This window comes from Rhopalosiphum padi, chromosome 3 (genome assembly GCF_020882245.1).
Source record: "Rhopalosiphum padi isolate XX-2018 chromosome 3, ASM2088224v1, whole genome shotgun sequence".
Taxonomy (NCBI): Eukaryota; Metazoa; Arthropoda; class Insecta; order Hemiptera; family Aphididae; genus Rhopalosiphum; species Rhopalosiphum padi.
The window spans coordinates 63,032,537-63,051,725 of NC_083599.1; the positions used below are offsets into that span (position 1 = coordinate 63,032,537).

The following is a 19,189-nucleotide window of genomic DNA, read 5'->3' on the forward strand; positions in this document are numbered from 1 at the left end:
AATAAGTAAATAACGTTGTATTGTAATAAAATACCAAAAAAATAAAATAATTATTTTATCACTATTATCCGCGTTGTCGCAGAAAATATTATTTTTAAAACACACCATCATCAATTATATTCGATTAAGCTCGTGACAATATTTTTAAATATATTATGCTAAATCATATTGCATTATGTGTGACAATAATAATTAACAACCGTAAACTTGTTTTTATTTCACAAAAACTTAATCGATAATGAACTAAATAAAAAAAACTAATACTATATACCTAACATTTCAAATAATCATGAAATTCGCGTTTTGAAATGCCTCGGAGTATGAATATATAATATTATAATATGCGAAACGGAACAATTTGTTAATTGACACCAACAACAATATATAAAAAAAGTAACTTATTATTACATTTCATATTGCATCATATACACCGACACACCTTATTGCAGCAACACACCCTCAGGTTGCCGCATGAACTTCAGTTCGGCTTATTTACGTGACCCTGGGTATGCTGACTCGATACATGTGTGATATATAACCCACCAATTTATTTTGGCATTAGTAACTTTTTCCACCCGTAACGTTTGAACTGCACTGCAGCAAATAGGAGGGTCGCGCCGTAGCTGAATCTGTTGCCCGGGCCAACGTCGACCAACACAATATATAGATATTATTATTGTATTGTTATCACCGTGCTCTTACCGACCAGAAATCCTATTCCCACCATACCCGCGAGTACTAACAACTAATAGTAATTAATCGACAAACCTTCCCGTGCTGATACCTGGATTTGTGTGTATGTGTACCGAGGCCACAAGGAGTATTTTTAAAGCCTCTTCAACACGATTTCTTTTCATTTGGTCGGCTTAAAACTGTTTCTATACCGCGGATTTTCCGATCGCTATTGCTCTCAAAAAGGATATTTACAAAAACGACTTGAATTATTTTTTTCCCATTAAAAATCAAACGTAAGCTATAGGTATTTATATAAACACCGAGGAAGTTGCTCTGTTGTCTAGTCGATTTCGAAATAGATGTATTAAATTTGAATTCAATTCCATCTTTTCCTTTACTTATTATTAGGCTGTAACATATACGCATAAACACATTCACACTGTAACTTTTGTACGGCGTCTAAAGTATAATTTATCGATATAGTGAATACACATACTTTCGACTTTCCAACACAATGTTCTCAAGTCTCAACTTCGGAAGCATCAAGATCGTTTCAAGACTAGATTTTTGTTTATAAACCATAAACATAAACTCAATATGGTGATTTTATAATACGACGATGGTTTCGAATGATGAACGTTCCGACCAGAAATTTCATATTTTTATCACATATTATTTAACCGTGGTTATCCATTATTCAGTGACCACAATATATGGTCGTTCTACGTCTAAGTAATATTACCAAATCCTGTCACGCGTTAAGTTTTCGGTCTTAGCTTATAGGTACCTACGTAATGTACAATACCAACATAATATAAATATATAATTTCTGTTTTTCTATACTACATAATATATATATTATATTATATTCAATATACTAAAGAACTAGAAAACTGAGTAACTGATAGGAGATTGATCTGTTAAAAGATACAATATAAACGCAAAACCAACAGAAAAAATTAATGAAATAACTGACATGATAAATCATTAATAGCGAGTGGCAGTGTACGATGGAATCGTAAATTTGGAAATCGAGATGTGAAGCGCTATTATTAAGTATTTAGTACTTATCGGATTACATTATTAATAATTGGAGAGGCAAAGTTTTTAAATTTAAATAAGAATATATTATATCAGTAAGAAGCAGGCGATGCGGTTAAGGAGGTGATCAAAATCACAAGGACGAGATTTAGTGTACGCGAGTGAGTCGTTGAGGTTTGGTTTATATGAATATATCAAATTAATGGTGGTTTAAGATAGCGTACGAAAAAACCCTTCGAAACCTCGTGCCGTTGATGTTTTAAACCATCGTGACTTATTTCAGAATCTTTTTCGGCCAATTTATCTCGCCGTTACTTCGTTACATAAATTATATAAAATATAATTTCATTGTGCCCTGTATGTTAATCGCGTCAGTTCATATTTTTCTACACGCGCTGTACTGCTGTATAGTACGCGCGGTTGTTTTCTAAATAATAATTTTTCTCGTGCACCTTTACTGTACACGACGTCTATAACACCTATACCGCCATATCGAAAAACACAGTTGAATAATATTATTACGCGATTATATATTATATACGAATATCACGTGCCTGACGCGTTCGAGTTCAAAATCAACCCTCGACTATATGACGTATTTTAATTGTAGTCCGAATAAGTGTTGCGCGTTGGATAAGCATTACGCAATACGCATAATATAATATTCACTCGGTGTGGTCCCACGACAAAAATTTTCGCGCTAAGACTAAAATACCGTTAAAATAAATATGTATAAACGCACTTAGAGTTCCTTTCATCATTTATAACACGTGCCTGACGTCGCATAAACCGTTTAGGTTAAGAATATTAATAGCAAATTAAAAATACCGACGTCCATACACAACGCATTATGCGGAAGAACCGTCAACGTCGAGGGTCGCAAAATATATACATATACATTTAATGTATGAGATGACCAATTAACCCGGGTTTAATTAAAATGCCATCAGATCCTTTCCTGAACAAACAACGACAAAAACGACCATGGCTACGGCGTACACCGTATAATATGGACGGACTTGCTTAAATCAAATGCGAATATAAACCAAAGTGATAATATTATTGCTCACGTCTACTCTTTGACACGCTTAGTTCGATTGTCTTGGAACAGATTGTATCGTGTAGGTATATAGATAAAATTAATAAATAATATCATATCATTGAGTTGGTATTGTTATTGTGCAGTATATCGTCAGTGATTTGACTGTATATAGATAATTATTCAAATCAATCTCAAGCTCTATATTACGGTACGCCGAAGCCTGAATGTTATAAAATATATTATCTATCGATCAGAAATCATATGGGAGATAATAGTCCCAATGATTTGTGTAAAGAACGGAATTTCAATCAACTCATTATAATTATGCGCATCGAATTCGACAATCCTGTACGAGTAACAATCGAAATAATCTAATATACGATGATTAATAATTTTTATAGCAATATGTATGAGACTAAAATCAGTCAGAAACTCAGAAATATAAAAACATTTAAAACTAAATCTAATTATGTATAGTTTTAACATTTAAAAAGTTATAAAAATAACTGTATCTCCACTTTAGTTAAAATGAAGATTTTTATTTCTCGAAAATTGTATTTATAAGAATTCCATTGGCCAATAATTCAATAAGTGAAACAAAACTAAAACAATAATAATATATTATAGGCTATATAGTGATAAGTGGAAAGCATAATATATACTCAATACTAAATAGTCGCACATTGTCAGTACTGTCAACTACTCGGAATATTTATTAGTCTGAAAACTGGAGCTTACACGCCACAAAATAGAAACACTATATATAAATTATATAATATATTATACGGAGAACTGTTTAACGTAAATATAATATTTTTTTTTTTGTTAAAATCTCGCTCTCTCTCCTATCTAATCAATAATAATTGAAGGAATAATTGGGAAAGATCCTGTCGCTCAGACGTAGGTAATTGAAATCGATAACTTCTTAACAGACACGCGGAGGACTTTTTTTTCGTTATAAAAACGAGATAAATAATAATGACGAATTCGAAAATACAATTTTATTGTGAACTCTGTTTTATACCTACTACAATTTAAATTTAAAATAATGTTTGAAGACATTGATTTTTCAGTCGCTTAGTGGATCTCTACCGAATGCTGTATAATATTATCCACTGTATTTCTTACCGAGAACATACACGCGTATATATTATATATATACATTGTAGTCGTGTGGCAATAATTTATCGCTACATCGGTTTATTTTAAGTGTTCATCTTCATGTTCCCCGTAATTGGTTTTGGAGTGAATAAACGAACTTCAATAAAATTATGTATCGTATATAAAATACTTGTGAACTGTATGCTTCCATTTCGCTGTAGCTGTTATATAGCTAGGGTGGTTATAATACGTATCCTAAATGGAAATTAATTTCGTTCGAATAATTTTGAATGACGTTTAGTAAATGACAAACTCTTAAATATACCAACCAACCCACGATGTTCGTTATAAGTATAGAAATAATATTTAAATGTGTGTGTGTGTATACACACAATGATTTTATTAAATACGCGCCTATAGCTATTTCAAATAATAATTATATATATATGTGTGTGTGTGTGTATACTACAGTACACAGCAATCAATACTAATAATGAATTTGCACAACATGGTTGTCGGATGCAACCATCAATTTCGTTTTACGTTCATAAACTAAATAATTATCACGTTTGCGTACATATATTATAATATATGCTCAGAAATTCGTAGTAATAATAATTGTCGCCTGCAAAATAATCGAACAGAGCTGGTACCAAAATTGTTTTAACGATATATTATAATAATAATAATATTCAGACACCGTGTAAATGGAATTAGTATATACAACGTGTAATCCCAAAGTTTTCTTAAGCTTTACAGAATTTCCGTCCATGTCCAAAGGCCATAAATAAAGCGTGGCTCCTAAGATAGCAATTTTAATATTCAAATGTATAACTCATAAATGTTGATTAGCTAAGTGTATTTTGTGAGGCATCTACTTTTGATTTATTGCATTAATACATTCGAACGAACAATTTATGCCTTTCGTGTCCCGCAGCTATTTGACAAACAAAAATGATCATAACGCGAATAAAAATACATACAACGAAATTGCACACGCGCGTGATTGTGAATAGTTAACGAACGAATAAACTACACAATTTTTTGTTTTCAATTAAAATATTTTATAATTATAAATTAATAAAAACAAATCATTTTTACAACTAAGAGAAAATCAGCAAACGATGCGTCTTTAAACAACGAGACGTTATTATAATATTATAGTTCATTCAACATAATATTTGATCATCAAACCTGACTTTTGTAAGAAAACAATATCGACAAAATTCAAAAGAAATATGGGTAGTTTGAGAGAGAAAAACTAATTATTGACTTTGATTGAAACACTTGTACAACGTTAGATACCTACCTACATACTCGATGTATCAAAAAAAATAAAGACTTCTGTCGAGATTAAAGTAGAGTAATAAATATTGTTATTTATTAATTTATTGTACAACGATGCGTGCCAAGATATAAAACACTGTGTCTGAAAAACACACATAGAAAACGTATAGTTATAGGTATCGACGAAACTAAACTCGTGAAATGTTTTATATAGGTATACTGGTATTGTAAATAATAATATATAGGTATATAATATACAGGTTAGGTTTGAGACTACAAATAATCGATTTGTGATGAGAAAATTTAAGTGTAAATTTAAGTTTTATCGGTAATATTTGTTTTTACATAATTTTAAATTAACGTAACACAACATTTTTGAAAAAAAGTTATACTCTGTACGATTATAAATTTTAATATACAATTTTATCGAAAGTAAAAATATAACCCATTATACATACATTATATAGGTATAATAATAATAAATTACTACTGCACATAAACGTGTGAAAATAATAATTATTTTCTTCCATTGAATAATCACATCCCACTTCCCAGCTCAATGTGTTAAGGTTTACAATTAGTTTATCAACGAGTTATGTGTTTCAGATGGATATGAAAGCCGTTGGAACATATTATTACGAGAATTTTGTAAGTAAATAACTTGTAAATACTGTTGATATTGTTAATGTGCAATTTTTTGGTTTCGAAATGACGCATTTCAAAGATTCACATTCCAATATGTTCTAAAAATGTGTTGTATGCAAAAGAACGAAAGACAATATTATAATATAATAACGCATTAGAAATAAGAGGCATTCCGTGGTGCAGCAGCAATCGGTCCAAGCTAATTTTTTTTTTTCATTGCAAATATCATAACAGACTGTCGTCGTTACATTATTGTTCACACATTAATTGCCCAATGCAAACATGAAACCATTTTTGTCACCGCCTTAAATATTAATGTTATTTATACGGTCTGATTTCGCCACATCCATTTATTCCGTTATTCGATTTCCTTTCATCGTCATATCATATTCATTTTAGAAATCGATACAATGAAAATGCTGCTTAACGTGCCTTATTTATTTTGTTAATTGCTACCATTTGCTTATCTGCTTGAAGCTTACTAACTCGGGAGGGTTGATTTATGTGTTAATAATGTAGTGCAAAAACCACAGTAACAACGGCTATTTTGGACCTTAATAAATTAACCCTTTCGCCGCCGGACGTTTCCAGCGAAAGAGAGACTAATATTTTTGAAATTTCGGAAAGCGTAATTTTCCACGTTTGACCTCGAAAACTGGTAAAATTTATAGAACTTGGTGCTCAGATGATGAATTTATGAAATACATTTCAAAACAGTCTTGATTACTGTACAAATCAAAAGAGACATTTCATTTTCGTACAAAACTATTTTAGTTAAATACGGATTCCAATAATTTGTTTACCGCACTTTTAAAGAGAGATTAATTTTCATATAACTCATAATAGCAATTTCTATCTCATAATTTGTTTTCATATAAAAGTTTAATATACGAATAAGACTACTAAAACCATTGAATGGAAATTGAAGGCTAAGATTATTTGAAAATTATAGTAATTAATATTAATGTATTACAATTGTATAGTTTGTTAACATTTTATAGGTAATATAAGAATTAAACTAAATAATACATCCTATATTGTATATACATTTATTATTAAGGACTTTAATAAATTGTTCTTTCATAAAGTTAAATAATTCTAAAATTACTCGTTTGACCTTCGATTTAGATGCGTCAAAATTAAAAAAAAAAAAAACATTTAAAAATGCTAATAAAACAGAATTTGAATAAATGCATTAAAAATTAAATATACCTAGTTTTATTTTTAATAATTAAGCACGCCGTGTATAAAGTTTATGCAAAATGTGTTATTTAAAGACTCCGAAATTTCAGCGATTAAATAAAAATAAATTCGTGGCGCCATCTGCCTGGGTTTTATAGAGACTTTTAAAATCTTTTTATATGGAACCACTCACCACGTTAAAAATCTGTGATTTTTCACATTTTTTGCGATTCCAATTCTTTTCGAACCATACATCTAATTACCTAAGCCGATTTCTTCATTAAGTTACAATTTTAAAAACAAAATTGGATACAAGCTTTTGTATAATCCATTTAACCACAGGCGAGTTAACCATCATCTCGATCGGATTCATTTTCTGAGTGAGGTACGCCGACACCCGTCGAACTGAGGTATATTCAAATTGAAATACATGGAGTATCGTATTTTATGTTTATTCATTTTTTTATAAGCAATACAATAGTTGCAAAAATTAATTAATGTGTTATCGATCAAAATTTGAAATTATTATGATATTTCCTTACTATATGCAACTAAATCAAATAATAATATAGGTAATTATTGAGCTGCTATAATAATAATGTTTAAACTTTTATATGATTTATTTATGAACAAAAAAAGATAAAGAATAAAAAACTAATATTTATTATAAAATTATTTTCTTTTATACGAATTTATATTTTATACCTTCCTCTTTAAGTTTTATCTTGAATACATAAAATTATATTTGTGTTTAAGTGCAAGTTGTTACTTTATTTTTTCTTAGGTAGGTACCTATCTAATAGGTGATTTTTGTGTTTAGAAATACAGACTATTAAATTGTAAATCTTTTAAACCGTAATCTCTAATAATCTTTATTCAAATCATTAATATAATAAATTATTATTAAAAATAAATAAGGAAACCAAATTGCTTTGAAATTAAAAATTAAAAATTAAATCTTAATCAATTTATAATACTGTTATAATTAAATAACTAGAAAACAAAGTTTTACATTTATTAATTACTATTTCATAAGAAATACTTAAACAAATGTTTATTAACTTAGTCTATATACCTACGCATCACATTCTGATGACAACAAACCATAATTATCCATATTATCATCTTGCAAAATATCAGCAGATTCGAAACACTTATAGAAAATTTACCTTTTACAAAGCTTTCTTATTTTTGCTTTGTTCGCATAGTTTTATCGCATTTAATAGGCTATAATAAAATATCATATGTGTACGGCGAATAAGTTTACGACTAATATTAAATCCATGAACTCACGGTTATTTTATAATTTTATAATACTCAATGTAAAAACTTTGAACATAATACTTATTGTTGAATTTGTATCTAAAGTTATCAAAAAAAAAAAAATATTTTAACAAATGCAAAAACGTAATAACATACACCCCATTCAAAAGTTTCCGTTATTTACGTACATTATTGCACCCCTTGTTTTAAGTTATCTCTGTTACTTTAATTTGAAAAAGAGCGAATTATACTCTTTCTTTTTTAAAAATATTTCAACGCACCCCTTCTAATTTATCTTAATGACACACAAGTCGATAAATCTCTTGAAAACAAATTATCAGTAAAACCACCCTTACATTATTCAGTAATTCTACTACTTTTTTTTCAATTCATGCACTGTAAGTCTTCATGTCGTAAATATATTTATATGAATATATCAAATTAGTACATCAATAGTTCGTAAACGGCACCATTGATTATCCATTTAGCTGATTTTAACTACATTTTCGTCTTGCTTTGAGCTGTTTCCTATTTATAATATGCTTTCATAAACTAAAAAAAAATACACATGCAATTAGTTTTAAATATATTTTATGTTTTGTGTAACAAGATAATTATATAATACAAATATAATATTTTACAATAAAACTTATATTATTATTGTATTATTATTATATTTATTTTGTGTAGAATGTAAAGGTTAACTGCAGTGTGCAATCAGATCACAATACAAATCTTATATAAAATAATATAATTTAAAAATTTTCAATTGGCTTTGTATATTTGTACGCTAGAAGTACGCCATTATGCCATACTGAAGTTAAAGGAATAAAAATAATTATTATTTAACTTAATATGAATGCGTAATATTATTATTATATAATGCAAATGTTATAGGTATGTGCTGCGCATGGTGGAACGGTAAAAGGAAGCAACGAGAAATTCATTTTTTATAAAACAAAAATATTTTAAAGAAGCTAGAGTTTAAGTAGAAAGATCTTAAAATACTTTTTTAAAATAGAAAATATCGTTTTATCTTTTTCAAAACATTTATTGTTATATTTTATAACATTTCTAATAAATAAAAATAAACTGATGAAATAATTATTTAAAAATAACTCTACTGAGCTAAAATGTACAAGCTGGTTATTATATTTTTGATTAATAGTGATGTTGCGATAAGAAGGGATATTTAGAGTTGGGCGGTTGAGCCCTAACTTGCTCACCGAAGGTATGCGCACGCCTATGAATACATTGCTGTAATAATAATATGCATCATCAGCAAAATAATTACGGTTAACCTACTAAAAAAATTAAATTTATTATGTTAACCTATTTTTCGTTTACTTAAACGACAACTGAATTATGTTGTAATAATTATACGAGTACAACCGAATTTTTTTTTAAATTTGTCATTAACAGTCGGTCGATAATTTATTAATTATCAGTACAAATTGTAAACAAACTACAATTCATATTGTACGTTATTAAATGAGTTAAAATTGTTGGTCTGACTGCAAGTACACATACAACTATTCAAAGTGCAGAGATTCGGTGTTTTATTTTGTTATACAAGACAAATATTAATGATTTCCAGGCATTTCCGGGAATGATGCAGTACAAACGAACCGCGGGCGACAAGTCTGGAATGCCGGTGTTTCAACAAAACACGGGAGCTTACCAACAATTGCTTCAGCCATTCGTGCCAACCCTATCTTGTAAGTCTCATTAAATATTTACGAAACCTGTGTTAGGTACCTGTTGAGATGGTGTATATAGGTACTAAATATGTATTCTTATAAATTATGCCAATAGAGAATTTGATTAAATCAACAAAGTAATCTCGACAAATGTACGAGTTGTTGTACAACTACAATAAGGGGCAGGAAACAGATGTTCTGGAGAGCCGAATGACTACTAAAATATACCCAGTTTTAAAATATTATGATATTGTAGGCTATTTAAAATCCCATATCGAAAACATAAACCTTTATATTGTTTTTATAAAAAATATTCGTACATTTTACCAGATTGGATTATATAATATTATTTTTACAGAAACTGCTTTACAATTTAAGTACACACTGTTAAAATCATTCATTTTACTATTTTTTTTATCATTATTATTTATTAACTTTTTCAACAATTTTAAAGTATAATAATCTTATATTAAAAAAGTTGCTAATTAGTTATTTATAATTATTTAAAGTTTAGATGATCAGAGAAGTGGACCAATATTTTAAATTTACCCTGAGCTGCTCCTCCCCTCACTATAACTTTAAATATCTATAACTCATTAACTACTCGTCCGAATTTCGATTTTTATATATTGAAATAATCCGAAAATAATTCTGCTTCAGAATGTGAAATTCAAAATATTTTGACCGGAAATTATGTAAAAATATTTTTTTTCAAAAACGTTAAAATATTTTGAAATAATAAGTGTTATCTGATTAAAGAATCACCTTGCATCTTGTAAACATCATCCGGAATATAAGATTGTAAAAAATGTATATTTTAAAAAAGTAAGAAATTTCATGAAATTAACAATAAAATATAATGAAAATCTAATTTATTTTTTAAAAATTTTGTTTGTAGTGACTTAAAATTAAATAAGAGAAATATTTTAATAAACGTTATACTTTTTGAGATAATAATTGTACTAATAAATATAAAAAAAAAAACTGTGTTTAATGTACAAAATAGCTTATTATCTGGTTAAAGTGATGGACGGTGGACCACTCAGGGTTATTATTTGTGGCCATCCCTTCATTTATATTTACAATGAAATATTATCTCATTTTTCTACTCTTAATTATTTTTAAGATTGCAACTCTACTGCTCTCTCTCTCTCTCTCTCCCTCAGTTATATAAATTATAAACTATAGTTATTGTAGTGTATAATGAATAATCTTCTTATCAAGCTTAAATGTATTAATTCAATTAAAAATATTATTTATAATTTTTTTTTTATTATGAATATTTCATTATAATTCATACTTATGGTTTATTTTTAAAAACGTTAAGCTGAGAATTTCCTCCGTGGACGAGATATTTTTAGATAAATATATTTCATACATCACTTATAAATATAATACTATGTACCAATTATTATGGGCAGTCCGTCTACATGCTAATTGCTAAAAATATTTGATCACTTTAAGGCAAAAGATACACTATATTTAAGAGCACGTAGGATTACATTTTATAATTTCATAATTATTGTAACCAATGAAATACCGTTGAAAAAAAATTATTTAGTATTACAATTTTGTATAATGTACCTATGCTCGACCACCTTGATGATTACCGTAAATTGTATAATTTAATAGGTGCTAACAATTTGTTTTTATTTTGTATTAGTTGCTGCACCACCGGGCATCCCGAGGTATTAACATAACGACTGCGATCCAGAAATCAACCTGTGTTACACCATGCATCCATTGTAAGTATAACATAAGCACCCAACATATAAACATTATACACAAAAGTACAAAAGATGTATTCTAAAAATGAATTACAGTTTAAATTTTAAAGTTGTCGGTGATAAAATTCATTTTTCTTTCATTCGAACACAAACGACAATAATATTGTGCGTGAAACTTTTAACTTTTATGATAAATTTAAATATGACCAACAATAAGGTTATAAACTTATAACGAAGATTCTACAATAATAATATATTTAAATTAAATTAAATGTTCACATTGTGCTTTTTACACATGCAGTATGTGATGCACCTAATTAATAATTTAAATTATTCAATAGTTAAATAATTTTCAACGTGAGAAAAGTATAACAACTAAAATAACTCGACAACTTGACTAAATTGAACTCATTCTGTTTCGTCGAGTATATTATATTTTATCGTCATCCAATATGTTTCGACTGAGAGGTTAAGATTGTTAAGAAGTACACTTGGATAGACATTATGAGACTTCTTGTTTGAAATAAATAAATTACAAATTATATTTGACATTTTATCTTTGTTGTTCAATAATATCAAATTAAATACAAGAATTTGGTATTACTTATTACCATTCTGGTGTTTTTAAATAAAAAAACATGGTTTCTCTTAAATATTAAATAGTAAATAAGTCATCATAATCTTACGGTTATTATCAATAATTTGTATTTTCATAAAATATCAAAATTCATAAAAATAAAATATAAATGTTAAAAAAAATAAAAATAAACAATATCTAATCAATTGTATAAGTCAGCAGGTATACTGACTAGTGACTTAATACTAGTATCGTGTTAAACAAATATTTCATAAATTAAATGTTCCTTTTTTTGTTCACAGGAATGTATGGTCGTGGCCTAATAATTATTAACAAAATCACGTTCGATTCAAGTCATCAGTTTAATACACAGTAAACATTTTTTATAGTGTATTGCATTACATATATAATTCATAAATAATATTGTAGAATACGAATTGAATAATATTGAACAATAAAATAAATTAGATTGATTTAAGTTTCCTTTATCCAATATTTAAAATAGGTCGGAAACTAATGTCAATGATAATTAATCTAACTAGAAACGATGCACTTTGTATTTTGTTAACAAAAGTAAACTATTTTACATAGAGAAAATATGTTAAAATACTATTAAACTATTTAAATTGTATAGAATCAGGTTGGTTACTCACTATTTATAATATGTAAAACCCTTCATATTATTTAAAGTCATTATTTTACTCAAAATATAACTAATTATATTACCAATATATAATATATATTAATATTAATCTATTGTTATTATATTTTAACGCACCAATAGTTTTTTTTATTTTTTTTTTATGCTAATCGATTGTAGGTAGCTATTATACATTATATTATTAAATATTTAACAATATTTTTAGATTAGGTACTTAAAATTAAGTTAAGGCAAATTGTATAGGTACACTATTAATTTATGTATCTATTACTAATAATAAAATTGTATAACATCGAGTTTAGATTAGAAAACAAATTTCGAAATATAAGTAATTTTTAAAATTAAAATTATCCTTCTCCTATATACAATAAATAAATATTATATATGTATGTTTCTATATACATGCATATGTTTATATAAGATATTATTAATCGAATATTAATTGACATGATATAAATGAGTTTTCAATAAATTGTTATAAAAATTACAAGATTTAACATGTTATGACTAATTGTGTAAAATATTATAATAACAATAATATTATATGTGTTCAAATGTTTAACCTCAGTATAAACATATATATATATATATATATATATTAATATATTATCTATCCAATTATATATCCAACGATTGACTGGCGTTACAATACAAACGAATGATATCGGCGAACGTCCGTACAGTAAAAAATATTATTATTCGGATGGTTTTGGTCGCGCATATCTGTATATATATAATATTATACATACGTAAAATATATATTATATAAGTACGAATTTCGCATTATGAACCCGAAGGGATACAATTCACCTGGAGATATTATTTTTATGGAACCAGTATTATATAGGTATTATAGATGCACCGAGTACTATGGCTACTCTATTCGGACGCGCCCTTGGTTTACTGCTCGTAATTGAACTACAACAACCACTACTACTCTACCATAATAATACCTACTCTATACTGCTATTACCACTACACATATACCACTATAGTGGTATACAAACCACTACCATCACTACCTAAATTACTACTTATATACTAATACTACTAAAGCTATTCCCATTATATATGCTACGAAACGCGATGTTTGGTTAGAATTTACTACTTAAAAATATTACATTACTGCAACTTACGTTCATTTACGTTAACCAAAATCTATTTTACCATTTGTGTATAAACATAATATACGCGATGTAAAAAAATGTATAGCACACATCAAATACAAACAAAATGTCTAATGTAATTCGTGATTTTTCAAACTATAATCGTAACTCTACAGTTTGTTACTATTATTATTATTATTATTCTTTTTTTTTTTTGACCCAAGTGACTTCCTTACATACAAAATGAATAAAATTCTTCTCAACAGTCTGAGATTATTCAAATTAAATATTACCTTAACGATCTCGTTTTAATCTTCCGATAAAATAAACAACAATCTACTACACTAGGTGCCAATCTAATCTAATATATATAAATATATCGTTCTTACATCAAAAAATACATTTTCAGCCAAGTCATTTTTAACTATCTATGTCGCTAATTATTAATTTTCGATAAAATAAGTATATATATATATATACATATATACCTAAATAAATGTATAAATGTAAAATAATTATTATATACGCGTGAGTCATACGCAAGTTTCTGAGTGGCTATCATCGAAAACTTTTCTTTAAATCGCTACTCTGTCATGTATCTCAAAACAAATTTGTAAGCGTAGAATTATCACCGATTCACCTTTAACTACAACTTTTACATTTCAATGCTTCCAAGCAATCGCAATACACTCAATGCTAGATTTTTGCTACCATAAAACGAAAAACGATTTTTACACCGTTGATTTTATTTGAAAAAATTATTCATCTACCCTGACTTATATTTACCCAATACCTTTTATATATACTTATATCTGTATGTTTATAGTTTTAAAATATAAATATAAATATACACAGTACACACACACACACACATACACACCCATATAATATATATATATGCATACACAACACGTGTATATGTATAATTATAGAAATATATTTATATTAGTTATTTATAGCCTATTATGTAGAGTAGTCTTACAAAACATACAAATAATCCAAATAAACACTCGGAATATTTTAAGTACCTATTTTAAGTCATTATCATTACCTTAATATTTTAAGTATATTATACTTCTTATAAGAGTGTTTTATTTGGCATCATTATAAATTATCTAATACCAATCTATATGTTTATGCAGACTCACCAAAATTCTTTATTCAAACATTTCATTAACACGACACTTGCGACCAATACAGACCAAAATCAGTCTTTACATGTTAGGCGTACGAGTTCGCTATTTACTCGATGTTATTATTGAACGTTTTCGTCTTATTACGATGACACAACATCTTCAGACATTTCGACACTGACAACTTTTGACAACAAAATCCGATAAAGGATATTTTTATAAGTTTTCTAGGTGTCTTAGAATTTCTAAACAAGCGTTCATAATAAAAAATATCGTTGGCTGTTCTATATACATAATATGAAAAATAAAAGTTAAAAATATTATAAATTTCCCGGGAAGTATATTTGAAAATGTGCGACTTTTTGGGCCATCCTGTATAAATTTAAATTTTAAACTATTAGTACTAAACTAAGTTACATAAATACATTTATACCAGAATGTACTTTTATAGTTAATTTTAATTAGTTAACCTTTTTAACATACCTAATAGGATTTGTTTTATTTAAAAATGTTTTAAAGTTTCTATTTTTGTTCCTTTTTTTATTTATTTGTGTTTTTTTTTTTTGTTAATTTTTTTTTTTATTATTATTATTATTATCTAATATTACGAATGCAAGTCTATCATGAGAACGGTGAGACGTAATGTTTGTCCTCATTTTGATATAGTTAACAAAATATTAGGCTGTGCCAAAAGATATTTTTTTTCACTCAACATTTTTAATGTCATTAACTTCATTCTCTAGGAAACCGATAATAGTACACATATCGTTTAACATAATGTATTAATTTCTAATTAAATTATTGCTTAACAAGCAAATTCGTATTTAATTTATTGAGCCTTTAATCTCGTTTATATGATACCTAACACCTACATTTTCGTTATAGTTGCTATTTCTATAATATTTTTTAACACATTCTTTTTATGTTATCTACCTCTAATGACGGACAGACATTTCTATAAACGTCTTAATTTTTATTATTATTATTATTATTATTATTATATAACTCCCTGTATACATAATAATATTGTTATTTTTAACTACCAATTTAACTTATAATTATTACAATATATTTTTTGTAACATAAAATAAAAATGTATGAAAATGTTGTATTAAGTTTTTACGTCAACTCTTTGGATATTATTATGAAAGATATACCATTATTTTTCATTTTAAACATATAAGGAACAACATAAAAACAGACAATCAGAATTATATTGACATTTTAATTTGATCTTGACTCACACACGATGACGATTGTTTAATAATTCAAAACGGACTTAATAATTATTATTTCGTATTATGTTTATTTGTTTAATGTTTTTTTCATTTAATTCATTATTTTATTATATTTTAGTGAAAAATTAATTCAATATAAAATATAAACTTAATATAATATAGTACCTAAACCTACTTAAAATTATTAAATTAATTATTTATCCGTAACATGTTTGTAACATAATATGCACAACACTTCACACACACATATTTATAATGTATGTATATAGGTACATACATTATGCATATGAATATAATAAACATATATAATTGTATATGTATAATATTGTAAGCTTATATTTATACGTATATTTTTTAAGGATAGTTTTTTTTTTTTAACTTCATTATGATTTTCGTGATATTTTTTTACTATAGTTAGATAAGATATGTTTGTTATTGATGTGCCTATTTATTTTTAGTGATTATTATTATATTATACATTTTTTTTTTAATTTTCGAGAATTCTCAAGTTCAATGAAAATTTTTAAAAGATCATAACATTTATTATTGGTGTATATTTAAGACAAAATAAAAACATATTTACATTCTAAAAATATATAATTATTATGGTTTTTCTTTCGAGACTTTGTACCTATTATTTCTATATATAATTTAAGTTGAAGTCATTTATGCTAATAATTAATAAAGTTGAAAGTTATATTTGAAAGTTTCTGGCTACATAGTATACAGCCCATAGTAAGTATAATATGCGAGTTCATAATCATAATATTATTATGATTTATAATAATTACGTTAGGTACGTCAAAATATAAAATGTATAAGTATTAGATACATACGTACAGTTTAAATTTTTAAAAATAAATATAGTAATGATTAGGGCTCGGAAGTTGATGACCTTAAAAACATTAAAAAATGACAAAAATGTCCTTAAGAAATGACCTAAAAATTAACAAATATTTGTTTTAAATTAATAAAAATATATATTATTTTAATTGTACCCTATTTTACTCTAAAATTCTATGTACAATTATCAAAGCTTAAAAATTACTCAAAATAAGACATAAAAATGAAAACAAATTTCCTTTAGAATTAAATAAAAAAATTGTCGGCATTCCGAAAATATTACGAAAAAATAATAAAATTTCGATACAATATTATTCACTATAACATGACAAAGACAACGACGACTGTAATCGGTGTAAAGATGGGTACTAATCTTAGTCCGTGGTAATTTCAAAGTTTTAAGTAAGTTATCGGCATAATGGTCGATAAGAAACGATAAGAAGTGAACTAATGTGAAATCAGTAAAAATGACTAAAAATGTGGGAAAATAACTTAAAAAGTAATTAACACCAAAAAATGCAAAAAAAAATGTAAAATAAAAATTAGTTGTTCAGATTCACATTTTAATTGAGTAATGAAACACATTTGTAACCAGAAGAGCATCGTCCAAAAAGTTCCGAAAAAAAATGCAAAATGCATCAACTTCCGAGCCCTAGTAATGATACATTAATCCAAATTTGAATTCAAAAAGTAGTTGCTAAGTATATTACTATAGTCTATATTATATTATTCTAATTGTATTAGATATACTCGTATAGTTTTTTGCTGAAGTAAAGTAAATGTTTTTGATTTTTAAAGTTTTAACCATACCGCATAACTGTATAATATGTAGGTAACCAAATATTGTAACCCTCAAAGGCTCAAAGCTTCATATTCTTATCTAAATAAAATAAATAAATTCAACTTAAATATATTTTTTTTTTCATTGTAATCCACACTAATAAAATAGTGTCAATTTGTGTAGGTAACCACAACATAATTATCAATATTTTTTTTAAAAATCTATTTTTAAACAAGCCAATTAGTGTTACTATAGGGTAAATCCCTTTACAATATTATAAGTGGTCTACAATAATTTTACAATTAAATACAGTAACCCACTATAAAATTATACTTGAGTATTATTTACAATAATTATGGATTATTTAAATAAATACAGTACCTATTTAATAATTACATTATTTAAATAATCATTACACAATAATGTTATTATTTATTGAAAATATTTATATATTTAATATACAGGGTGTAACAGGACTGTTTAACAAATATATAATATAGTAACATTTATAAAAGAGATTTGACAAATAGTCTTGTTAGGTACACCTTATATAACAATAATTGTGTTTATATTCTTTATAAAAAATTGAATTACATAAGTGTGACTATTTTGTTAATGGTTAAAGTAGTTTTAAGCACTAGTTAAAGTTTTAAGTCTATTTTTTTTTTTATTCTATCCAGTGTTTCAATATGAATACTATAACTAAATTGTCTAAATTTGCTAGATATTCAAAAACAAAAAAAATAAATTTATAGTTTCAATAAACATTATCCACTGGTCAGTAAAAATAAAATACATACTCAAGTTTAGTAGTGTTAAAAATGGTTATTCAAATTCTTATTTTCTGTCAATTGATAGTGTTCTAACAAAATATTGTCAACAATTTCTTTTGAGGAAACTTAATATTATACAAAATTACATAAAATGTACTGAATCAAATAAATTAAAATTGTTAACTGCTAAAAAAGATAAACATGGGATGTATAAATAAACTTTCAAGTAAGATACCTTATAATGATCTAAAACCAATTGATCAATTTTTAAAAGCATTTCCATGCTTAGTAAACTGTTCCATCTTAATATTCTCAGTATAAAAAATGCTGAATTTCTACTAACTTTACACCATGTAAAACAAAAAAATTCCATAAAATTATTTTATTTATATGTATGTATATATTAAAGGTAAC

At 26.4% G+C, this 19,189-nt stretch overlaps 1 protein-coding gene across 4 annotated transcripts in view; it reads left to right on the top strand.

Annotated features, from left to right (window-relative positions):
• LOC132924000 (protein muscleblind) overlaps positions 1-16,978 on the top strand; it is a 170,295-nt gene extending 153,317 nt beyond the window's left edge. For 3 of the 4 annotated variants that reach the window (XM_060988050.1, XM_060988051.1, XM_060988052.1), the window contains 4 exons: positions 5,753-5,794; positions 9,834-9,954; positions 11,600-11,681; positions 12,543-16,978. In XM_060988050.1, coding sequence (XP_060844033.1) covers positions 5,753-5,794; positions 9,834-9,954; positions 11,600-11,631 — 195 coding nt within the window. In that variant the 3' untranslated portion in view covers positions 11,632-11,681; positions 12,543-16,978. The remainder of the gene's footprint in view (positions 1-5,752; positions 5,795-9,833; positions 9,955-11,599; positions 11,682-12,542) is intronic. The other variant, XM_060988053.1, reaches the window with a different exon arrangement.
• The last annotated feature ends 2,211 nt before the right edge of the window (positions 16,979-19,189 follow it).